At 47.6% G+C, this 25,374-nt stretch overlaps 1 protein-coding gene across 4 annotated transcripts in view; it reads right to left on the minus strand.

Annotated features, from left to right (window-relative positions):
- Positions 1 to 25,374, minus strand: part of TNC (tenascin C) — an 86,925-nt gene that overhangs the window by 32,189 nt on the left and 29,362 nt on the right. For 3 of the 4 annotated variants that reach the window (XM_079790357.1, XM_079790358.1, XM_079790356.1), the window contains exons 3-14: positions 23,290 to 24,699; positions 21,813 to 22,076; positions 20,439 to 20,554; positions 19,572 to 19,728; positions 17,581 to 17,850; positions 16,402 to 16,587; positions 16,073 to 16,162; positions 13,950 to 14,213; positions 6,657 to 6,929; positions 5,853 to 6,125; positions 4,988 to 5,260; positions 1,484 to 1,756 (exon numbers count right to left, since the gene is read on the minus strand). In XM_079790357.1, the coding sequence (XP_079646483.1) occupies positions 1,484 to 1,756; positions 4,988 to 5,260; positions 5,853 to 6,125; positions 6,657 to 6,929; positions 13,950 to 14,213; positions 16,073 to 16,162; positions 16,402 to 16,587; positions 17,581 to 17,850; positions 19,572 to 19,728; positions 20,439 to 20,554; positions 21,813 to 22,076; positions 23,290 to 24,699 (3,849 nt within the window). The remainder of the gene's footprint in view (positions 1 to 1,483; positions 1,757 to 4,987; positions 5,261 to 5,852; positions 6,126 to 6,656; positions 6,930 to 13,949; positions 14,214 to 16,072; positions 16,163 to 16,401; positions 16,588 to 17,580; positions 17,851 to 19,571; positions 19,729 to 20,438; positions 20,555 to 21,812; positions 22,077 to 23,289; positions 24,700 to 25,374) is intronic. The other variant, XM_079790359.1, reaches the window with a different exon arrangement.

The raw sequence follows: 25,374 nt of genomic DNA on the forward strand, positions 1-25,374 counted from the left end.
AGAAATAACATTTTGTCTTGGAGATGGTCCTGCCCAAGCTTTTCTGAGCAACGGGAATAACCCATGCGGAGGGCAGGCAGGAGCGGGGATTGAAAAGCTAATACTGTCTCCTTGGCAAGGAAGGAGAGGGCCTTCCCGTCCCAGCGGATTTGGTGAAACACAGAGCAGATAGAATTATGGCCCTTCCCCCCTGATACTGACTCATCAGAAGCAAGAATGTTGCTGTCACTAAAAAGAAAAACAACAATAAAAATATGAAGAACACTCAAACCACAAGATCTGCAGGAAAGATCAGAAGTTGAGGGTGATTTCTCTGCCTTCTGAGGAGGATGGTCTGTGGATGTGAGATGAAATGAGCCGCAGGTCCATCCAGAGCAGCCGAGGTGGCAATATTGAGGCAGTTCATGCAGCGGTTGCCTGTGTTGTATGTGCATCTCAGCGAGAGCTACTAAAATGACTGAGGCTAGAATGTTGAGCTATATTTTTTATAGAACCAACTAGGACATATAGGTTTGCATGAAAGTTTTGTTGCAATAATTATCTAAAAATGGGGCATATGCAAAACCAAACAACACAGCCTCTACTGAGCTTCCAGGCAATGGCAGCCCATAGGAAGGTGAACAATGGCAAACGTGCTGGAAGGCTGCTCACAAGCAGGCTCGTGGGAAACACTGGACGCCTTGTCACTCAGAGTGATGAGCCAACTATGAGGCACTGTCCTGGGTCTAGGCTGGGAGTGTGTCATCCAAAGGCCAACACTCCAGGGCGCAACTCTTGATTAAAAGAGCAAAAAGGGCACCAGGTCCCTGACACTCATGGCCGGAACATTCCTTGCTTCAGATGCTGGGTGTACTTCTGTTAATGAATGGCTTTTTCTTCGGTACTGTCTCCAGTCCTAATCGTGGGATTTTCTTTCTCCCTTTTTGGTCTAGCTATTGGCTAATTTTGTGTTCTAACAATGACTCAGTATCTGAGAGAATTCCCCAGGGGAGGGTAATTCAGTTCTCTTATTATGCTCAGTGCATTTTAAAGAAACATTTAAATTAAAACATTTTTTGAAATGGAAGAATGACAGTGTCTATACCCTTGAGGGGTTCGGGATAGGAAAGGATCATTTCCAACTAGCAAAAAGGCTCTCTAAAGTAAGTAATCTGTGCTCCACCATAACTCACACATGGGAGGGGTCAGCTTTTAGTTATATCCAAGCACTGGAGAGAATTCAAAAGAGACAAGAGATGTGTTGTAGAATTAGATAAAGTCTGGGGGAGGCTGGAAGCTGAAGGTCAGAAAAGGTAACATCTGTATTGCTCATTCTCGGGATGCAAAGGCATCTGGACCAAGGCACAGCCCCAGGGACCATGCACAGCCGGCAGCTAAGGGGCACAGGGAAGGGATTCAGACATGGAGAGAAGCTGACTTCCCCGATCGCTCGGAGAGAAAGCAGGGAACCTGGGGAGAGAGCGTCGACATGGAGAGGAGGTACCTGTGGAGGCCTCAGCGGAGAGCACTGGTGTCCTATAGCCCCGGATCACCCCGTAGATGGTAACTCTATAAGGGGTGGCGGCCTTGAGGCCTGGGATGTCCACAGCCCGCAGGCTGCCGGGCACTGTGAGGTTCTGAGCCGCCTCCACCTTGTTGGCCTCCTGCACCTGAATGACAAAGTGCTCATAGGCCTGGTCAGCTGCGGTCCAGTTGAGTTTGAGGCCATCCCAGCCCACCTCGGTCACGACTAAGTCTCCCAGCTCAGGGAGCTCCTCTGAAGAAGGATAGAGAGGTATGTGTCAGTTCTGTAAACCAAAAATGAGGAAACCAAATGTCCCACAGCCCAGGGAAGAGAGAAAGGGATGAGAGAATAGTGTGTGTGTGTGTGGTCATTCTTGGTCTCTGGCTATTTTCCCTTTGAACTCTGGTAACCTGGCCACAGCAGTTAAAAATGGGCAGAAAGGAGAACATCTGCATTGTTCATCCCTGCGTTGGCCATGCCATCTGGACCACTGCACAACCTACCGAGAGGTCTCTGAGCAGGCACAGCCAGAACTTAAGAGACAACTGGAAAAGGTGGGATTGTCTGTCAGGATACAGGAAGTAGGAATGGATAGAGGTGCAGTCTTTGGAGGCTGCCAGGTCTTGGTTAGAATTCCATTACTGATGTTTACTAGCTGTGTAATCTTGGCATGTCACCCAACTCATCTCTGAGCCTCTCTCCTCACCTTTAAAAGGAGCTGACAGCACCATTTCCTTGGACTGTGTGATGATTAAGTGCTGCTATTTATAAACCTCTGAGTGTCCTACCTGACACGCAGTGAGTGCCTGGTAATTGGCAGCCTAACAGGTACATCGTTGTCTTGATGCTGTAACTACACAGGAACTCCATTTCTTTAAAATGACCTTTCCCTAATCCCAGCCAGCTTCCCCCTGTCTAACAGCACCATGACTCCCTTGCCTCCTTTCGACCAGACCCTTCCACCTTCACACACTGCCATCCACTCCTTTCTCCTGGAGCACTCGGGACAACTAGGTTCTGGTCAGCATCAAACTCCCTTAAAGAACAAGGCCTCAGGTTTGTTGATCAAGAGAGTTTTCGTCCAACTAAAGATAACATCTTGACCTGTTATGTTTCAGTCCCAGACCCATGAAGGTGGAACAAACCCTACTGACCACATCCTTTCAAAATCAGAGCGACGCCATGGCTGATGTCAGGACCAGATGCAATGATCAACTACATCCTACCCTGGCCCTGACCAGGCAAGTAGAGCCCATGCCCCACTCCCTTAGTTGCCATGATTAACGCTTTCCCCCCTATATAACCATCTTCCAGAAGCCACCGGGGAGCCAGGTTTTAGAGCATTAGCTCACCTGTGTCACCAGGCTTGGTGCCATTTCCTTAAATAAACCTTTACTTTCCTTGCTGCAAACTCTCATTTGCATCTTATTGGGCTTTGAATTGCACAGGCAAACCAACCTTCAATTTCTCCCCTTGGGAATTCTTATTTCTATGGGAGATAATTCCCACTTTATTTCATTGCTTGACCTCGGAGACATCATCTCATTGCCGGCCACAGGCTATCTGACTGGGTTTATAAAGCCTCAGGTTTAGACAAGTCTGATGTCTTATCTCTGGACTTTTCCCAGCTTTTGGGGATCAAAGGTTCTGTATGGGATTCTTGGTCTGGTTCTTTCCCTCTCACCGGTCTTCTGCTAGAACTCTGTGTCCGAATGAAGAATGTCTGCACTAGGAAGCAAGGCCCTTGGTGTGAAGGGAGGGCCCACGTTTAATGAGAAGTGGTTATTGCTTGGTAAATGGTGCAGAGCACTATTTATTTCTCTACACTGTAGGAAGGAAATTTAATGTAGTTATTATGGCTAATTTTAGAAAGTTTAGATTCAAATATGGAAAAAATGAAACCCTGCTTCTCAGGGTTAAATGAAATCTCTCAGCCTCTCTTTTGAAGGCTGAAGTGGCCATGGATTCAAAGTTCGAAATGAAAATAACTGCAGGAATTTTACCACGAGAGTCTGAGCAAACCCGGCCATTTAGAGGGGCTCTTTCCAAACTATGTTCCACATAGACTTGGTGTTTTTTGGAAGAACCGGGCTGTGGCCATGGGTCTAGGCAGCCCCCTGCTCCTTCCCAGCTCACCAAGATCAGCTGTTTGTTTAGCTGCCATAACTGGGGCTCCTTGTAAGATTTCAGGTGCCAAGGAATTCTGCTGCTAAAAACGAAGGTTTGCCAACTACAGATGCAGACGGCAGCATCTTGCGCCCAGATTATCTCTGTCTCAAAGGCCCCTTCGCTCTTTGGTGTGAAGCTACTCCAGGGAACCCAGGACAGTGACAGTTTGGCCAGCTCAGGGATTGTAACGTTACCTTTCTGACTTTTGGAATTGTGTGCAGTTTCTAGCAAGGACCAACTTTATTTGTTCTATATGAGCAAAAAACACAATTCTTTGATTTAGCTTATTTGGACAGTGTTATCAAAACAGAATCTGTAGGAAATATCATGGGCTTAAGGCTCAGCATAAACATCCTACTAGCAAATATCTGCCCCATTTTCCCACAGCTCCTTTGAACGCTGTTTCAAGAAACCTCATGAAGAGTATGGAGTTTTCTGTAACAGACGGAGCAGCATAGTTTCAGGGAACAAATTGAGATGAATTGTTTTTCCTCCCCAAATCAAAGAAAACCTTGAAGTCGAATGTGGCTGTCCTTTCTTGGAAATGTTCCTGCCTTGAGTGTCTGCTAAGGAGAGAGAGACTTGCCCACTGGTGTGGCTCAGTAGTCGAGCATCAACCTATAAACCAGGAGGTCACGGTTCCATTCCCAGTTATGGACATGCCCCGATTGTGGACTTGATTCTCAGTAGGGGTCATGCAGGAGGCAGCCGATCAATGATTCTTTCTCATCATTGATGTTTCTCTCTTCTCTTGCCCTCTCCCTTCCTCTCTGAAGTCAGTAAAAATATATTTTTAAGAAGAGAGAGACTTGACAATTTTAGATCATTTCAAAGGTTACTCTAGAGATCTGACTCCAAGGTGGATGGCAGTGAGTGACTCTGAGGCCACCAACAATACAATTTCTCTAGAAAGTTCTGAATTTTATTCTTGTGCAACAGCCCCAGTCTATGCTATTTTTATCATGAGATGTTGCTATCTGATAAATGTAGCTATTTGCTGTTCAATGTTTATTACAGGATGGGCGCTTTGCTAAGCACTTTCATTATCTCATTTACTGCTCAGGATAGTGTTCTGAGGTAGGGGTGTTGTCTGGGATTTGAAGGTGAGAAAAGAAGGCTCAGAGATGGAAAATGACATCCCCAAGAATACTCAGCCAGTTAAGGTGGAATTCCAAACCAGACCTCCCTGAGTTAAAGCTTGCGTTCCCACTGCCTCTCAACAGCACTGGGATCGGCTCTTGCCACAAGGGTTTTCTCTGTTCCCAAGACAAACTGGCTCAATCACATCCCTGATCTGAGAGGAGGGTCAAATACCTGTGATGACCTCTGCAGCAAGGGGTCGAGTGCTGCGGCCCCTGACCTCGCCGTGCAGGGTGACTGTGTAAGGGGTACCAGCTGTGAGGCCGGGGATTTCCACGGAGCGCAGGCTGCCAGGAACGGTGAGGCTGTGCACTTCTTTGGCTTGGCCAGCCTCCTGGACCTCAATGACAAACTGCTCATAGATCCCAGCTGGGGTGGTCCAGTGTAGCCTGAGCGCGTCCCAGCTAACCTCGGTCACTGTGAGGTTTCCCAGATCTGGAACCTCTTCTGCATAAGGACAGAATTCCTGCGTTACTAAAAAGGGCAGCTGCACACTGGAATTCGGGTAAGATGGCATTTGGGCGAGGGATGAGCTGTCCAGGGAGTGTTGATTCCAGTAATGTATTTACTGCGGCTGTTGAGCTCACTCCAATAGTTGGCACTAAAGCCCGGGTTTCCCTATTCAGCCTTTGGGGATGAAAGATAGTTCTAGGAATTGTTTGCAACTTCTATTTTGGACATACAAATGGGGCTTTGGGGAGTCCTTTGGTGTGTGCTTAAGATGAGTTCAGACCAATATTTTTTTCATTTGCAAATTGTGCTTTCCAACTTCTGAAATACTGTCACTGAAACTTGCTTTGAAAGAAAAGTCACCTCTCACTTTTGTAAAGGAAGAGTAGGTAGAGTTCTCCATGGCACTGGCTTCCCGGCTAGGACTAGAACTTGGCCGTATAAGGGATATGCCATTTGGACGGAACAGGGTGATTCTCGGGTTTTCCCCAAGTGTAGGGGCTGAGCCTGGTTCACAGCAGGGAGCAGCTGTGTCCCTCCTGAGCAGAGACAATGGGAGGAAGCAAGTGAGTAAATGAGTTTAGAATACCTGTCCAGACTTCAACAGAGAGAGGGGCTGTGCTGGAGTCCCCAGTGACCCCGCGGATGGTGACACTATACTGAGTGGCTGCTTTGAGCCCGGGCAGGTCCACGGACCTCAGCCCTCCCGGGACTGTGAGGTTCTGGGCTGCCTCTCCGGTGCCAGCCTCCTGCACCTGGATAAAAAACTGCGCATGGGCTCCTTCCGGAGCAGTCCAGTTGAGCTTGAGGGCGTCCCAGCCCACCTCGGACACGGTGACCTCTCCCAAACTGGGAATTTCCCCTGGAGAAGGACAAAGAACCAGTTTCATACTCAAATCACATGAGATCCAGGGACGCTTTGACACAAGAATAGGCATTATCTGGCTTTAAAAAATGTGACTTTCTTTAGATAAATGCGCATCATGCAGCTTCCTAAATTTGTGAAACAGAGTGTAGGAAAATATTGGTTATCTTACTTCATTCAAAAATTGCTCTAATCTCCAGAAGACAAGGAGATTAGTTTACTTTGAAGTAAAATGCCTTAACTTCCCTTACCAAGAGGGAGCCTGCTTGTGAAGCTCAAGGTCCCTGCCACTGGGGTTGCAGGTGTGGTCCCCAGACCGGGCTCTGCAGGACTCCACGGGGTGTGGCCCACACGGGTGCAGTGTGAAAGCTGCCCCTGGCTCCTGCAGCCTGGCCGCTCCCCATTCTTAGACACCAAGGTGCTATTACTTGGGGCAGAACTAGTCCATTCAAAAGCAAGCCCGTCTGATTATCCTTGGCAGTTTCCTGTTGAGAAAACAGAAGCTACTGACAGAAAGGTAAAAGGTACCTGTGGAGGCCTCAGCGGAGAGCACTGGTGTCCTATAGCCCCGGATCACCCCGTAGATGGTAACTCTATAAGGGGTGGCGGCCTTGAGGCCTGGGATGTCCACAGCCCGCAGGCTGCCAGGCACCGTGAGGTTCTGAGCCGCCTCCACCTTGTTGGCCTCCTGCACCTGAATGACAAAGTGCTCATAGGCCTGGTCAGCTGCGGTCCAGTTGAGTTTGAGGCCATCCCAGCCCACCTCGGTCACGGTGAGGTTTTCCAGTTCAGGGGTGTGGTCTGAATAAGGACAGAGATGGGGTCAGTTAAACCATTCCTGCAGATGCTTTCCTCCTGGGACCCAGGAATGGCAAGGCAATGCTGAAAGGCCATGAGGGCCTGCGTGCTGCGCGTCACGACCGCATCCCCGAATGGTGCTGTTGCATAAAAACACCAACAGAAAAGTCAGTGTAATCCTTATTTTGCCTTGTTGCATATTTGGGTTTGTGTTTTCGAAATGGCATTTTCCTATTAACTTGTTGTTTAGGAAACGCTACCCGTCTAGGTTAGTACGGCTCTGGGCTTCCGTTTCCATTTTGGAAAGTGTCTCTCAGGAGGATGAGATCTGAAGGAACAGCCTTCGGCTATTCCTCGGATTCTTGGTCCAGCCTTCTGTATTTTGAGAAAATTGGCTCCTTTTAGATTTCCTTCCTTTTCCTGCTTCCTTCATCTCCTCTACATTATTGTCACTTTGTGTTGGAATTTTTATCAAGTTTCTGGGGCTCTAATCAGTTTACATAAACCACTTCAGGAAGATGAGAGGTACATTAACACAGTATGAGTGAGGCTGAATTGAGCCAAGCGGCAAGTCTTTGCAAAACTGTCCCTTACTGGATAGAAAGACAGACTGAGGCCCTGTGGAATGTGCCATCGTCATTCATCTGAACACACAGTAAAATCGCTCTTGTCTAAATATGCCTTCAAGGTGATAACATGCCCATGGCTGAGCTCACATGGACCTTGCGTGACCTGGGAAGAAAGGACTGTCTCTGGAAATGGATCCTGTAAACAACAGAGTAAGAACTGCTTTGAGTTTATTTAAAAGAATGTTTTCCCTCTCTATTTATGTCTCATACTGGTTGCTAATTTCAAATGAGCTCTGCATGTCCATGAAAGCAGGCTTCTAACTTGAAAATCTTAGCTGCAATTGGATGGAAGATAGGCTTTCAGAGGAGAAAATGCATCTTTTCAAGAATCTTTTTAATTCAGACTTTTCAACCTTAGGAGAATGTTCTAATTCTCATTGGCAAAGCTTACACTCCTGCAAATCTTGCTGATATAGGAAAGGGGTCTGTAAACTGCCATCCGAGGGTCAAGTCTGGTCTGATGCCTATTTTGGTAATGAGCAAGCCAACAGTAGTTTTTATCATTTTAAATGGTTGGGAAAACAAGCGAAACAAGAATAATACTTCATGATGTAAGAAAATAGATTGTGTCGGAACATAGCCATGCTCTCATTTCTGCATGGCTGCTTGTGAGCCCTAAAAACACAGCTGAGCAGTTGTGACAGAAACTGTATGGCCTGAAATTATCTGGCCCATTTCAAAAAATATTTAGGACACCTGATCTTGAACTACATTCTATGGACTCATTTAATCCAAGTTCGTGTCCTGAAGTGCATACCCAAAGCCTCATAGCAGTTCTAACCACACACACACGGCCTCGATGAGAAAGATTGGACCCTGAACTCAAAGTGATGTATTCAGTTTGGGCAAAAGAAAAGGAGAGTCAGCCATCCTTAAACTCACAGGCCTTGTGAGCCAGGAGCAGTGGTCTAGTTATAACAATGGTCTCCTTGACCTTGGGAGGTAGGCACTCGGGAGCATGTTCCTGTCAAGTACTCCAGCAGTCCTCTTGCTTAAAGAGACATGGTACAAATCCAGGCTAAGCAAAACAGCAAGGTTACAGAAAATGATCCTCTGGCTCATAAACTCCCCTCTTAACCCATTTTCTTCTTTTTCCCCTCCTGCTATCAAAACGGCTGCTCAACAACTTAGGTGACACTGACAATTCCCCCCTTAATGTGAATTAAGTCACTGTCTTTCCTTGCTAGCTTTTAAAGCTCTCTCTTGCATTCTGCCATAAAACATCTTTCTTTCCATGAAAGAAATACCAGGTACCAGGTTGTGAGAGATCTGAGAGTCACCTCACTGGACAGGGAGGAGGTAATTATTGGTTATCTATTAAATTGTTGCAATAAAGATTAATGGAGAGATGCAAGGAGACCCACAATGGAAAATGTCTCTTCCTGATAACCATCTTTTCTCCTTGAATCAGGTTTTCATATGCCACTGACACACTCTTGTACAATCTGCTTCAGCTGCTCATTCAGCTGAAAGATTAACTTTCACATAATGTTATGTTGCTCGGTAAATAGTAATCATGGTAATGGTACTGCCACCATAATTTTTGTCTATTCTTCCATTTTTTGTTTTTTGGGGGGTTGGTCAATCAAGAAAGAGCATCGGTTTATACTTAGTGAGCAATGCTGTGACTGTATCTGGGTGCTCTTGGCACCCCACCTGACCCTTCACTAAACAAATGCTAGTCAGATAAGTCACAAGTATAACTTCCATGAGTAAAATCAGTAGATAAATGAAGAGGGATAAGAATGATAAAAAGAGAATAATATTAATAATAATTCTGCAGACAAAAGTCGAGGTGGGGACCAAGTGGCATCCCATAATAAATGCAGACTCTACATTTCACTAGTAAATGACACACTGTGGGCTTATTTCCTCAGAAGCCCAGGGTTTTCGTTGTATAGTTCCACACTCAATTTCTTGGCATTTCTTTATGAAAAGGCTGTTGTCTTTTTCTTACAGCTGTGCACTGGCATCTACCCTCTGAAAAATGTCAGTGGGCCTGGGAAATTAGGATTTCCAAATCCCCTTCTGTGCTGATGGTGGGTTGACCAGCTGGCCCAGAGGAATTTCTGGCTCTGCCAACTTTAAATCTTTAGATTCCCAACATCTTGTAGATGGTACTGTGGGGCAACTTGCTGCCTTAAAATATGCCTCTTTGGAAAATTTATTATTCTAAGATGGTTATTTTTAAAAAACTAAAGATTCTAGAAGAACCTTTGACCTCTAGCTGCTTAAGAAAAGTAGATAGAGGACTTTCTCCAGGAAGGGAGCTATCATCATAAATGACCACAGTTTAATATGAACTAGGTGTGATAGACAAGGAGGAACATAGCAAGGCCCCTTTGATCGAAGTCCTTTGTGTGTCCCATTGTTCAAGGTGGCCCAGCAAACACTCCTTTACTCAATATTTGCTTCTGCATCTCCATGTGAACTTTCTCCCCTTTCAAGGCCCAAATCACTACCCCTCCTTTCTTTTTAGCTTAAGATGGCATATAAGCCTCTACTGCCAACTTGTTCTTGGGCCCAGTAACCATTTGGAACATACATAAATTTGGTGATTGTCACCTGTTAATCTGTTTTCTGTCATTTTAATTATTCCACCAGCCAGAAGAACTAAGAGGGAACGTCTCCCTCCCCAACACTGGTATGGAAAGATGCTTCAGTGGCTTTGTGTTTCTACGTATTCTCCAGGCTTTATGTCCCTTATTGCTCACAGAAAATTCCTGGCCTCCACTCCAAGCAGGGTTCCCCTGAGGTTATCAGGGTCAAATGCAGAGAGGAGGGCTGGGAAGGATATGCCTGATATGCACTCATTTTTTTCAATGCTAACAGGCATAGTACCCTCCTTTTCTCTCTCCCTCCCTTCCTCCCTTCCTTTTCTATCCAGATTAAGCTTAACTGAGACCTTCCAGGGGAATGGCTTCCCTTTCCTTCTCCTTAATCCTTGAGAGAGAATTTGGGCTGCTAGTTTAGAGGTGGGGAGGCCAGAGGATACGATGGAAATGCTGCCTCTGTAACAACTGAGGTCCGCAGTGCTCATAAAGCACACATCTTGTGCTTGGCTGTGTTCAAGGCCCTGGGGATGCAGCGCTGGGTAGAGGCAGAGTACTTCCATTTTGGTTGGCAGTAGGAGGTAGGCCATGGATAAATAAATTAACTACTGAATAATATCAGGCCGGATAAGTGTCATGAGGAAGTTTGGAGCAGCACAGAGGGGTAAACCAGGATGGGGGCACCATTTTATATTGGTGGCCAGAAAAGGCTTTTGAATAACACGCAAGTTGAATGCAATGAGGAAGAGGCCCTGGGAAGAACTAAGAGAAAAGTGGTTCCCTGGCAGCAGGAATAGCTTGTGTAAAGGCCCTGAGGTAGGAACAGGCTTGGTCTGCTTAAAGAACGGTGAGAAGGCCAAGGTGGCCATGGTGAAATGAGTATGAGGACAAGGGTGGAAGGAAGTCAGAGAGATGGGATGGGCCAGATTCTGCAGGGCCGTGCAGCCTGTGGTAGGGTCTTTGGATTTTATTTTAGGTGTGATGGGCAGCTAGGTTGTGCATACTTTTAGTTGGGTGCCGCTTCAAGGAAAAGGCTTGCCCTTTGGCTCAATTCCATGGCGAGAGCCCTGGAATTCCTTGGGAAAAATGCTTTGGGGCAGCCAATTCCACATCTGCTCTGTGAAACCCACAGATGATGAGTGGCTCTTTGCAGACTTCTGCTTTTGAGAATCTAGTGATGCAAAACTAGAAGTCCCTTTCTTCTGAGGTTTGAATCTACAGCCCTTTGACATGTCAAGACTTGTAGCCACATGGTATGTCTATCCAAGAGCTTCCACTTCGTATTTTTTTTCTTTCTATGTGCTTACCAAGGCTAAGTGCCTGGACTTCTGTTTCTTTACATATTCCACAACACAGTCCTGTTTGTCTCTAGGTGTCTGTCCAACAGCTTCCTCCTATTTTATTTATTTTATTTTTAAATCTTTCCTGATGCTTAAAGTCATTCTGTACTCCGGCTGCCTGCTCTGCACCCCCAATTCCAGGAAGTGGAGTATCATGCTTTCTTGTTTACTAGGTAGTGAATTCCTCGGAGCACAGACCTGTCTTAATTGATCTAACATCCCCAGAACTTAGCACAGAGCACACTTGTATATTATTGACTGTAGTAAATGTAAGAGACTTGGGAAGACAGAATTCAAGAGAAGGAATTTTAATAAAATAAAATAGTTCTATGGAGAAAGCTATAGAGAGATATATTATGGAGACAGTGAGCAAAGAACCAATAAAAGGGACTTTGCACATTTTTCTTATAATGAACAATGTCCTTAAATATACAAATGATTTCTTTGAAACAGTGTTAAGGAGGCATGCCTGGGAAATGAAATCATGAGCCTTTGGGATGCCAAAACAGGGCTTTCAGTCAGACACAAAGTAACCCCAGCCTGTGGTTCACTTGAAAGCTCGCCTCTCTCTGTGCTACCAGGCCTGGGCTTCCCTCCTGGAGATCGGGGATAACGTGGCTATAGCCAGAGGCTAATATGATTGGATGGAGCTATGAAACTCTCTTTGGTACAGCATTTGTCAAACTCAGGGAAAAGCGAAGAGAGAGAAAGAGAGAGAGAGGGGAGGGAGTGGGAGAAAAAGGAAGAGGATGAATTCCCTCTTTTTTGTTTTTCAAATTCTTTATCCCTTGATACCTTATATCAAGCTGCCATGTTCAAATCTCTACCATCGATTTATTCCTTCCTGATTCTGTCCTGCCCGCCTTCGTCTGTGATTAGGCTTCCTCTCCAGAGCACCCCGATGATCAGCTCAGAGCTGGTGGGAAGCAGTTGCTCAGAGTCAGTGGAACTGACTTCCGGGGCTCACTTCAGTCTCTGAACAGGCTGCTGTGGTATACCAGATGCCTCTTCTCTCTCCTTACAGACAACCACTTTTATGTGGCAGCAACATGCTCAGCCAGAGACTACTTAGTCTTTCCTAGATCTAACTTATAGCCAGGAACAACGGATGAAATGTGAGTAGAAGGCATTAGGGAGGTTTCCAGAAAGACTCATCTAGTAGGCTCTCTTTTTGGTTCTTTTTCCCCCTCTGTTATGCTGCCTAGAACACAGGTGTGAGGGCTGTACTGCAGCAGCCGTGTTGTGACATGGAGGTGACTTTGAGAACGGAAGCCAAGAAGAGTGGAACAGAAAGCGAGAAGGAGCCTGAGTCACTGATAATTTGGATCTGCTATGCTATCCCTGAATCACCTAGCCTCAGATTCACTTTATGAGAGAGGAAAGCAGGTTCCAAGTGACTGTTATTTGAGATTTATGTTATATGCTGGTGAAAGTATTCAGACATGACAAAGACTCAAAGGCATTTCCATATTTGTCCATCATTACAACCTCTTTTCTGTTTATAGAGATTCAGCTGGAATAACATATCTGTCATGACACTCTGGCTGCTCCTGATTCTCCCAATCATTCCCTGTCCTTGGTTGAGTTCCATCTAATACTCTGAATATCTAGTCTTCCCCACGGTCTGTGAGTAGGAGCACCTGAGCCAAAGTGACAATACTAAGTACATGACCCACTTGCCCTTCAAATACTAGCACACTAAAGTGTATTCAGTGGGTTCTCAATACTTACTAGTTAAATTGAAACTAAAGACTATTACTTGTCAAATCCTGAAGAATTAACATTTTCCATTATAATCTTTTATATTTGGGGGCCAAAATTATATGTGTATATTTTTCATATAGGAAGAACTGATTTTTTTTTTTTTCGTTTTAGCCTATGAGGAAATGTGGCAGCAGGTTCAAAGAACAGAATCACAGGGCTGGCAGGGACACTGGAGGTCAAGATCAGCAGCCATGGGAAGGTGAAGTTCACTCTTAATGACTAAGAGGAAATAGAAAACGAGGAGGGTACTTTCAAAGAAGGCTCCAAGGACCATGTGCAACTTTTCAGGTAACCTTAGAGGAAAGCAAAAACCTGGAATAGAAACACTGAAGGAGAAATAACCAAAGAGTTATTACCAACATCCTGGTCATCTTGAAGAGAAATAAAATTAAATGTAAGTTAATTGTTAGGCTAAAGGAGGCGGGGACAATAAACAATTTGAACGCAAAATTAAAAGAAAGAAAAGAACCAAAGACAAACACAAATCCTGATGCTTTAAGTTCTCCTGGGAGGAAATAGTTGAAAACCACTATTGATCACCCAGCAAGGAAACTGCTGACTCAGTTGTCAAGAGGGAAAGGTTAGTAAGTTGCTCTTTCAAAGTGGCATTTAGAGGCTTCCTGTGTGGAGAGAGTAGCAGGACTTCCCACTGGGTGTTCTCGTGTGAAGGCAGCCTGGCTGCTGGGTCTGCAAACCTCAGTTAACAGTGTCTGCAGGGAGCTCGGGGGCTGACCTCACCTGTGGATGCCTTTACCCGCGCGGCCTTGCTCTTATGCCTGCCCTTCTCCGCTCTCAGGAGGATGGCATATTCCTGCCCTGGTTCCAGGCCTCTCAGGACGTAGGAGGTAGTGTCTCTGGGTAGCTGCACTTCCATTGGCTGGCCCGAGGCAAGGCTGTAGTTGAGGCGGTAATGGTCAAACTTGGCCAACGGTGACCTCCAGAGCAGGGTCAGGGTGGTCTCTGCAGTTTCAGACACCCAAAGGTCCTTGGGGGCGTCCATATCTGAGGAAAACACAGAGATGAACACTCCTCAGGCTAGGAGGCAGGCTGCTTCTGGGACTGAAAGGCAGCTGGCTCCGGGCTGCAGCCCCAGGTCCACTATCAAGCACGGGGGCTTTAGGAGAATCTCCTAACTGGGCCTCAGTTTTCACCTTGTAGATGCCACTGTAAATTACCTAGCCGGGTTTTTGGAAGACTGAAAGGAACATAGTGGCATACCCATACCACAAAATGCTACTCAATTAACAGAATTTAAAAAGAACTCACTATTGATCCAAGAAACAATTTGGATGGATCTCAAGAGAATTATGCTGAGTGAGTGACAAAGCCAATCTCTAAAGGTTGCATACTATATGATGCCTTTTATGTAGCACTAGAGGCCCAGTGCAGGGGTAGGGTCCCTCAGCCTGGCCTGCCATTGGGGCCTATCGGGGCGTTTCGCCCAGACCCCATTGGGGCTGATCAGGTCCGGCTGGTGAGGTGGGGGTGCAGGGGCTGTGGGAGGTTGGCTGTGGGAGTGCACTGACCACCAGGGGGCAGCTCCTGTGTTGAGCATCTGCCCCCTGGTGGTCAGTGCGCGTCATAGCGACTGGTCGACTGGTTGTTGTGGTCATTTGGTCATAACGGTCGCTTAGGCTTTTATATGTATAGATTCTTGAAATGACAAAATCATCGAGATGATTGCCAAGGGTTTGGGACAGGGAGGTGTCGTGGTATAGAAACGGAAGAGAGATCCCAGTGATGGAACTACTCTGTGTTTTGACTGTAGTGAAGGGTTCAAAGTTTACATGTGATAAAACTGTACAACGAAATACACTGACAGAGATGAGTGCATCTGAATAAAGTTGGCAGATTTGTATCAATGTCAGTTTCTTAGTTGTGATATTGCTCTATAATTAAACAGTTGTTACCATTGGGGGAACCTGGGTGAGGGGTTTAGGGGACTGTCTCTGTATTATTTCAACAGCATGTGAATCTACAATTACCTTAAAAGAAAAAGATCAAACAGAATATGTACTGGCTCTTGCATAATGAGGGGTTCAATGAAGCATGACCTCTGCTCTCCAGCCTCCCTTTCCTTCAGAGGGGAGGTCAGGAGGAGGCTGGCGGAGGGAGAGAGAAAAGGGGTTTCTCTTTTACAACATTCCCAGAAAAAAAAATTGAAGAATCAATGGCTTCAAATCAGGGAGCCCCTCACCATCCTCACCCAGAGGTTGGCACTTCAGGATGCATGGGTGAGAGCAAAGTCTGACTCAACCTGTGTTCTGGCCACTTGTAATTTATGTGAGCAGAGTATACACATTAAGTGTGTATTAAGAGAAATCCCCCAGATGTGTTTTAATCAGTCAGTGATACAGAAAAACAACCCTGGAATTGGTTACAAACTTTAAAAGTTTGTAGATTTCTGATAAAGTCTGGTTCCAATATTTCCTAAGAAGAAAGCCGCTGTTCCCTTCTGTCCTGAGAGCAGCGTGGGAATCATTTGGATGTGGTGTGCTCAAGTGACTTTCTAATGGGACATCGGCTAGATGACCGTAGGGGCTCCTTTCTGTTTCTTCTTAAAATTGTTTTATTTTTATTGATTTCAGAGAGGAGAGAGAGACAGAAACATCAATGATGAGAGAGAATCATTGATCAGCTGCCTCCTGCATGCCCCCTACTGGGGATCGAGCCCACAGCCCTGGCATGTGCCCTGATTGGGAATCAAACCGTGACCTCCTCGTTCATAGATTGATGCTCAACCACTGAGCCACACCAGCAGGGCCTACTGTTTCTTTTAAAGCAGGTTTTCTGCCTCCTTAACCCTGTGTCTGTGAGAGCCCGCCTGGGGTGGGGGCTGGGAGAGAGTCCAGGTGCCTCACCTGTGGCCGCGTTGATGGTGGCCGGAATGCTCTCCATGTCTCCCTTCACAGCAGACACACCAATCCCATATTCAGTTCCTGGCCTCAGACCTAAGAGAGAGCGTGCAGGTGGAAATTCAGTTTCAAATCAGAAAGACTTTCAGAAGATCTTAAAAACGGCCCTGAGCTGTCCCCAGACGCTAGTGCTTTTCAGTGTCTGGAATGTTCTTCAGACTGACTCACTGACATCCCTGTGAGGGATTGCTGGGAACTGCACGTGTTCTCTCTCTGGAGGGTTGCCAAGTGGGGCCATGTCCCCAGGGCGGCTGGGTCTGGGATGTGGAGCTCACCTGTGAGTGTGGTCTTGGTTGTGGCTTGTTGGCTCCTTGGGACCTCTACCTCGGCGTGGTCACCTCCGGAGATGGGTGCGTACTTAATTCTGTAGCTGTCGATGGCCGCCTTGCCGTTCTTCCATTCCAAGGTGACGCTGTTGTCTGTCTGGGAGATGCGGCGAAGATTCCTGGGAGCATCCAGGCCTGTTTGGGAGAGGAAGGGACATTTGTATGGAAAACATCAGGCACCAAGAGAGTGGCGGTCCCACAACTCAAGCTGAGATATGAAAGGTTCCTGCCATTGGAGGAAAATGACAAACTTGCCCCATCCCCATCTCAATAGCTGACGCACAGGTCTAAACAAATTCGACATATTTGGCACCTTCCCCATTATTAACGTGTGTGATACTTCAGTCATTCACATTTTCCTCAGATTTTGTGCTTAAAAAAAAAAAAAACACAAAAAACTACACAGAAACTTACAAATAAGCTCTATAAGTATATGAACTGGCCTGTTGTGCTCACCACTGTATTTCTTTTTTTTAAATTAAATACATTTTTATTGATTTCAGAGAGGAAGGGAGAGGGAGACAGAGCTAGAAACATCAATAATGAGAGAGAATCACTGATCAGCTGCCGTCTGCATGACTACTACTGGGGATTAAGCCCACAACCCAGATACGTGCCCTGCCCAGGAATCGAACTGAGACCACCTGGTTCACTCAACCACTAAGCCACGCCGGCCGGGCTCATCACTGTATTTCTAATAACTCATATAGTGCTTACTGAGCTCTGAAAAAAATATTTATCAAATGACTGATGACACTCTGGTACTTTTAAAAAAATGTCATAGGCTAAGACATTAGGAGGCATCTTTGTCATTCATGTTTTCTACACACTATATTTAATAACATTTTATTTAAAATTTTTTTACTAGGACTTGTGTCTGAGTGTGTCAGACTAGTTCATTCTATGTATGCCAATATGTATATACTTTTTATTTTGGAAGGTTATTTGGGAATTTTTTTTCTTTGAAAAATTAAACAGTACAATATTTGAAAATAAAATTTAAAGGAATGGAAATTCCCTTTTTGTTTTCCTGCTGTCAAAGGAGCCTGGAAGGTACCCCAGGGAAGAGTGGATGGAAGTCTCGCAATCCTTCCCTTGCTGGTGCCATTTCCGGGGAAGGCCCGTTACCTGTTGTGAAGGTCTCTTTGGCAGGGTTGCTGGACATGTCGCCCCGGCGGGAGATGAGGGACACCTCGTACTCGGTGTCTGGCTTCAGGTTCCCGATGGAGTACTGGTTCTCATCGTGCGTGAGGTCGATGGTGGTGCGGTCGCCCGGCGCGTCTTTGATCCCATAGGAGAGCTCGATGCTGTCGATCTCAGCCAGAGGCTTGAACCAGGTGACCAGCGCAGTGGTGTCCGTGACGTCTTTCACCTCAATCTGGCTGGGAGCGTCCAAGCCTGTGACGGGCAGAGGACAGAGCGACAGAGCTGTTTCAGAGAGTGGACAGTGCCAGGCGCTGAGCAGAGAGAGGCAGCCATCCCATCTACGTATGCATATATCAGTGTAATATTGACCCCTGGACCTTATTTTATGTTTCTGATCTTCAATGTCCTATTCAACAAGCTATAAGTAGGGCTGATACTACCTTGTAGGGTTTGTTGCTTTTTTTGAAAGGAGACAGTCCGGCCAGCATGGCTCAGTGGTTGTGTCAACCTGTGAACCAGGGCATCACTGGCTCGATTCACATGCCCAGGTCAGGGCACATACCTGGGTTGCAGGCTTAATCCCCAGTGTGGGGCATGCTGGAGGCAGCCGATCAATGATTCTCTCTCATCATTGATGTGTGTGTCTCTCTCTCCCTCTCCCTTCCTCTTTGAAATCAATACAAATATATTTTAAAAAGAAGTAAAGGAGGCAATGTTTGCAGAGCATCTGGTAGGGAGCCTACAACCTGGCAGCTACATCACAGGTGGTGGTTCTCTTATTATTATCACTAGAGGCCCAGTGCACGAAATTCGTGCACGGGTAGGGTCCCTAGGCCTGGCCAGCGATCAGGGATGATCAGGGCTGGGGCCTCCCTTCCACAGCTGCTAGCTGCCAGCTGCTGGCTGGGGCCTGCCTTCCCCGGCTGCTGGCTGCTGGCTGGGGTCTTCCTTCATTCTGCGCTGCTCCCTGGTGGTCAGCACACATCATAGCAAGTGATCAAATTCCTGGTCTCCCCGCCGAACTCCTGAGGGGACAATGCGTGTGCCCCCTGGACGCAGAATCCAGCCTCATGGAGGGGCTGACAGGCCCAGAAACTACAACAGCGGCGGATCTAGCCTCACCGCTGGGCTCCCGCGGCCCCCGGCCAGGCTGACAGGCCCGGACACTCCAGCAGCAGTGGAGCGGCGAGGCTGGATCCTCCACCGGAGGGGGCAGATCCAGCCTCGCCACTCGGTCCCTGCGACCCTCGGCTGGGCCAACAGGCTCAGACACTCCAGCAGCGGTGTGTCTTTCTCTAAGCCTCAGTTTCTACTCTTAAAAAATAATAACATTAATACCGTTATTTTCCGGCATGTAAGACGACTTTTTAACCCAGGAAAATCTTCTATACGCCCAGTCGTCTTACACGCCAGAAAATACGGTATTTGCCCTACCTCTTTCACAGGCCTGGTGCTAATATTAAATGAGATGATGTGGTAGATCATGTGGCAGTGGTCTCAATTACCTGGCATCCACGCCACGTTGGCATGTGATGTTGAAGCTCCCCAAGAAATAGATCCGTTTCCCCATCCCTTATATCTGGACTGGCCTTGCGATGTGCTCAGGCAGAAGTAACATTAATGCCAATTTAACGTCAGCTGCTATCAGAGCAGGGCCAGGGTAGCATCTAGGAGGCTGAGAGGCCAGTGGAGCAGAAAGGCATCGAGGCTGAGGCCATTCTAGATCAACCAGCCCCCAGCCCACAAAGATGCATAAGTGAGCCCAGTCAAGAACAGAAAAATGGCCCAGTTGAGCCCAATCCTAAATCACCAATGTGCAGATTTATTGTTTTAAGCCACTCAGTTTTGGGCTTTTTATGTAGCAAAAGCTAATTGATTCAGGTGCTATATAAGAAGGCATGCTATTGACCAGAAATGCAATGAGTTACAGTCAGCTTTGTCATTGGGTCAGCGATATCAAAGGCGATACTCACGGGTGGTTGTCACCCTCTTCAGGCCCGGGCCCCGAGTATTGTTTTTCACGATGTGCAGAGATATCTCATATTCCTGTCCAGGGGCTAGGCCAGTTTGCCGGTATGTGGTCTCCGGCCTCCTCAGGCTTTTGGTGATCTCTTCCTCGTCTTCTTTATTCTGAAAGATAGGAGCCCCTTGATAAGGCCTAGAGGAGGTGCCAGCCTCTTCATTTATGTGATTATTCATTTCACTTTCATTCATTCCTCTTTTATTCTTTCCTCTATTCCCTAAGCGCTTATTAGATGTCGAATCTGTTTGGTAGATGCTGAGGATGCAGAAATGATGCAGACATTTCTCAAGTGTGTTTCTCTCTCATAAACTTCTCTACTCACCTCTTTGACACTCAAGTCAAGGGCAAAATGTGAGAGCCAAAGCGATTCTGGATCCACAGGCTTATTCACTCCTTTGAAAAAATAAGAAGCCAGCACCCTCGCTCCTATGGGTGAGTGTCCCCTAGTCACATGGTTAGTGGCAGGACCTGGGCTCGAACTCAGGAACCCACTTCCCCACCTCACATGTACTTTAGGCTCAGAGGCATTTTGAAACAGAGATCATTTCTTCCCTTTGCCTCTGAAGAGAGATCTTCAATGAGAAATATCTGAAACTTAGAGATGACTGAACTTCTATTTGTCTAGGCCCTCAGTCCCAAGTTCCATGCTTACTGACTTATTAAAATCCCTTAAAAATAATGTGTACGGGAACATACAAGGGCCAATCGGAGCCCTGTCCCCCACCAGAAGCCAAAGAACTAGAGTTGATATGAAGGTCTGCGGAGGCCTCTGACCATCTCCTGGACTCTTGCACGCCCACTGCTTTGAGCTCCCTACCATATTCCGGAAGATGATCTCCCATGTTTCGAAAGCGATGTCCAGAGGATCCCACTCCACTTCCACGGATGTCTCCTTGATGGACTTGAATTTGAGGCCTTCAGGTGCAGGCAAGTCTGTCAGGAAGAGCACGGAGAGGAGGTAAGGATGGCGACATGTATGGTGGAGGCCACAAAGCCCTGTTCTGCTGAACCCAGGGGCGGGCGCCTGCCCTAGTCAGGGGCTGAGCATCTGAGCTGGGGTCTACTTAAAGGTTCTTCTGGGATGCTGTCTACTGCGCGGCAGCATGAAAATTAATGTTAGGACCAACCATATGGTTAAATCTGGGCAATTTCATGTGCTTAAACCTAATACGTGCACAGGCTTTGGAATCAGACAGACTTGGTTAGAATTTCAGCTCTGCAGTTACACATGTTGTGTACATGGGAAAGTTGTACAAAATGCCCCAAGTCTCAGTTTCTTCCCTTGGGAGAAGAACATGCCCCTTGGGAATGTTTTGGGACTGAGTGGTATATTGCATGTAGACTGCTAGGCATGGTTCCTGGCATGTAGCACAAGTTTAATATGGCAGTCAATGTTGTTATGACTAAGCAAAAAATAAAATAAAATTACCACATTCTAGCCTAACTTACTTTTCAGGTAGGAAGAAAATTATACTGATGTTGGATTCTTAAAGGAATAACTTGAACTTCTAGTGTTTCTACATATATATATATATATATATATATATATATATATATATATATATATATACAGTGAGTTTCACAAGAATATAGTATGGAATAGAGTGGTTAAGAGCATAAATCTGCAACTGGACTGCCAGGGTTCAAATCCCATCTCCACTACTTATTAATTGTGTGATTTGGGATGAGATGCTCAACCGTTAGGAGTCTCAGTTTTCTCATCTGTAAAATGGGTTAACAATAGTTCCTATCTTAGAAGGTTATTGTGAGTTAGTGTATGAGGAGTTTCTTTTTTTGTTGTTTTTTAAGAATTTCTTATTGAAATTTAGAGAGAGAGGAAGGGAGAGGGTGAGAGAGAACAACATTGATATGAGCAAAACATTGATCGGCTGCCTCCTGCACGCCTCCTACCAGAGATTGAGCTTGAAACCCTGGCATGTGTTCTGATCAGGAATCAAAACTGGCAACCTTTTGATGCATGGGATGATGCCCAACCTACTGAGCCACACTGGCCCGGGCAATGAGGAATTTCTTTAAGAAAATATTTAGGGGGCTTCATTGGATTCCAGGGTCTTAATTGGTGTAACTGTACGGACAGCTATGGAGCTATGGGGCAAAGGCAAGGTGACAAGTTATGCCCTGGGCAAGGGGAGGGCAGTTGAGGCTGCCGAGGGCGGTTCTGCTCACTCACAAGTGGCCACCCTTGCGCTGACGGGAATGCTCCTCTTGTTCTCCAGGATGGCGAACACTCGGATAAAGTACTCCACGCCAGGCTCCAGCTCCTGGATGGTGGTGGACGTCTGGTCCCCGGGGACCCGGAACTGTATCTCCAGGCCGTCCTCGTGGGTGGGCGTGTACATGATGAGGTACTCTGTGACCCGCATCTCATTCTCCCAGGCCAGGTTCACAGTCTCCTCTGTCACTTCTGTCACAATGAGGTCTTTGGGAGGGGACACTGGTAGGAAAGAGGAAGGGGACAGCTGGGGTCAGTAATGGGCCCTGGAGAGTCTCCCTTCCACTGGCAGTCACAGAGGTCCAGCTTCCATTCTCTAACATGCAGAACTCATGGGGGAGCCCTTGCTGCCACCCATCTTTAAAATCTCCGGTGGTGTCACCGCCTTTAGGCTGCGGTGTCAGGTCTGCAGGGTAGCCTTGAGGGTTCTTTGTGACCCAGCTCCTCCACGTCTCCATTCCTTGGACCCTTGTTCAGAGCCAGGCCATCTGCATGGGAAGGGGCAGCCTGAGCTTAGCTCCCTGCTCTGCACTTCAAGTCGCACATCCTTTGCACTCAGAAGGTATTCTGCGCTCATCTGGTCTGATTGTTTCACTTTCTAGATGTGAGTGAGGTAGAGGGACTTGCCCAGCTTAGCTCGTCTCATCCAATTTGGGACTCACATGTCCCTACCAGCCAGCTGTTCTGCCTTGACCACATTAAACCCACAGCCATTTATATATTCTTATCTATCTACCAATAGTCTTAATCAAGGTAGAAATTCTCCATGGTAACCACTGTAATATGGATGGATGAGAGAAGTAGAAAGAAGACCCTCACTAAGCATTTTTGGTCTTTGTGGTGTTTTCACTCAACCAGTGTCTACTGAACACAACTGTACACCACGCCTTGTGTTAACTGTAGGGGTAATGCTCCTTTAAGGATCTCACAATCCTTGGGATCAAAGACAATGCAGAGAAGATGATGTAAGAGACGGGCCTGACTCGTAAGTGATCAGCATTTAGTCTTTAGTTGAGTGTGCATGGAAAACAGTTTGTTTTATAAAGTCTTACTGCTCAGTCAATGTAGCTGATTTTTTACCTCCCTCCAAATAGAGGGATTGAGTTTATTACTGATTTGATGTCAGTGGGAAGTGGGAAGTAGGAAAGAAAGTTGGTGCTTAACAAAAGGGAGGTTATCATTTCTTCTACTGGGCATGGGTGTTAACCTCAGTGTAGATGAGCTAGGCAGACTCAGATATCAGCTTTGTGATCTATTAGCTGTGTGTCCTTGGGACAATTCCATAACCTCTCTGAGCCTCTGAGACTTTAAATAGGTAGCGCCTCAGCAGGTGAATAATCAGGCCCTTCAAAGAGTTAGTGTGTTTAATATTCACACATACCAGGTGTACAGTCAGTCACAGCCTCATCCCCGTGGTGGGAGCTCTGGTACTCACCCTCTGAGCAGTCCTCCCCGGTGTAGCCCTCATTGCAGATGCAGCGGCCTGCGATGCACTGCCCCCAGTGACTGCAGTCATTGGGGCAGGAGCGCTGCCCACAGTCCAGGCCCATGAAGCCCTCGTGGCAGACGCACTGGCCATCCACGCATCGGCCGCGGCCGTTACAGTCACTGGGACACCTCCGCTCCTTGCAGTCTTTGCCCATGAAGCCTTCGTGGCACACGCACTGCCCGTTCACGCAGCGACCCTGGCCATGGCAGTCCCCAGGACAGGACAGCTCTGCACAGTCGCGGCCGGTGAAGCCGTCCTCACACACGCACCGCCCCTCCACGCAGCGGCCCCGGTGGCTGCAGTCCTTGGGGCACCGCAGATCCCGGCAGTCCTCGCCCGTGTAGCCGTCGTCACAGACACACATGCCGTTCACGCAGCGGCCGTGCTGGTGGCAGTCATTGGGGCAGCTCATCTCACCGCAGTCGTAGCCCTGGAAGCCCTGCTCGCACACACACTTGCCCTTGATGCAGCGGCCCCGGCTGTGACAGTCGTTGGGGCACCGCAGCTGGCTGCAGTCCTCTCCGGTGTAGCCGTCGTCGCACACACACTGCCCGTTGACGCAGTGGCCGTGGCCGCTGCAGCCTTTGGGGCATCTGAGCTCACTGCAGTCAGCGCCCGTGAAGCCGTCGTCACACTCACATTGCCCGGCGATGCAGCGGCCGTGGTTGTGGCAGTCGGCGGGACACCTCTTCTCACTGCAGTCCGCGCCGGCAAAGCCCTCGTCGCACACGCACTGGCCCTCCTCGCACCGGCCCTGGCCGTGGCAGGAGTTGGGGCAGGTGAGCTGCCCACAGTCCTCCCCCGTGAAGCCTTCTTCGCAGTAGCAGGTGCCGTTGACACAGCGGCCCCGGTCGAAGCAGTCGTTGGGGCAGATGAGCTCGCTGCAGTCCTCGCCCGTGAAGCCCTCGTCGCACACGCACTCGTTCTCCACGCAGCGCCCGCGATTGTAGCAGTTGTTGAGGCACAGGGGCTCGTTGCAGTCCTCACCCGCAAAGCCGTCCTGGCACACACACCGGCCGTCCACGCACCTGCCGTGCTCCTCGCTGCAGGGCACCGGGCACAGCTCCTGGCTGCAGTCAGCCCCGGTGTAGCCTTCGAAGCAGACACAGACCCCATTCACGCACTTGCCCTGGTCGTTGCAGTCGCTGGGGCAGGCCAGCTGGCTGCAGTCCTCCCCGGTGAAGCCCTGGTCGCAGATGCACTGCCCGTCGAGGCACTGGCCTTGCAGGTGACAGTTGCCGGGACATTCAGGCTCAGAGCAGTTGGGGCCTTTCCAGCCAGGCTCGCAAACACAGCCGCACCCTTCGGTGCTGAAGTTGCCCCGGCCGCTGCAGAAAGGCCTAGTGTCCAGGCGGCCTGCAATAGAGAGATCAGAGGCTCTCAGCTGAGCACAGCAGCCCAATTTTCCGGTTCCTACCCTTGAAACCCAGATTCGGATTCTGCCAGAGCACAGTTGCACCCTCGGGCCCCAGCTGGCTTAAAAACTAGTTGCTTACTGTGTGAAATCAGATGGAACTTATATCTAATTACACTGGGTAGGAATTCTTAGCTTGAACTCTCTGAAATTTGTAGACTTACATGCAAAGACTGCGTGTGTTTAGGTTCATAGGCATGTGTGTCTGTGTGTATTTCTACCCCTAGGGAGAGGGTCTATAGTTTTCACCAAATTTTCACATAGTCCCACAACCCCGATGGTTATGGATCACTGCCTTGTGGAATGTGTTATGCTGGGCTGTGTTACTTCTACATAGTCTAGCCAAGGTCAGGCACATAAGAGATTTCCAAGAAATAATTGTTTAACTGAACCCAATTCTGACTCTTTGACTCAATAGTTGTGCTGCATTTGGGACAGGCTGTAGACTCTTTCCAGAGCCCAGTTTCTTCATCGGTCAAGTGGGACCAATAGACCCACTTCCCTGGGGCCCATTAGGGTTAAAGGGGGACATGGAGACCTGACTGTTGTGCCCATCTTGCAGAGATTTGTTTGGGTTGACTCAAGTTGGCATATGGGTTTACGTGACCAAAGCTTTC

This window comes from Cnephaeus nilssonii (assembly GCF_951640355.1).
Source record: "Cnephaeus nilssonii genome assembly, chromosome: 14".
NCBI lineage: Eukaryota > Metazoa > Chordata > Mammalia > Chiroptera > Vespertilionidae > Cnephaeus > Cnephaeus nilssonii.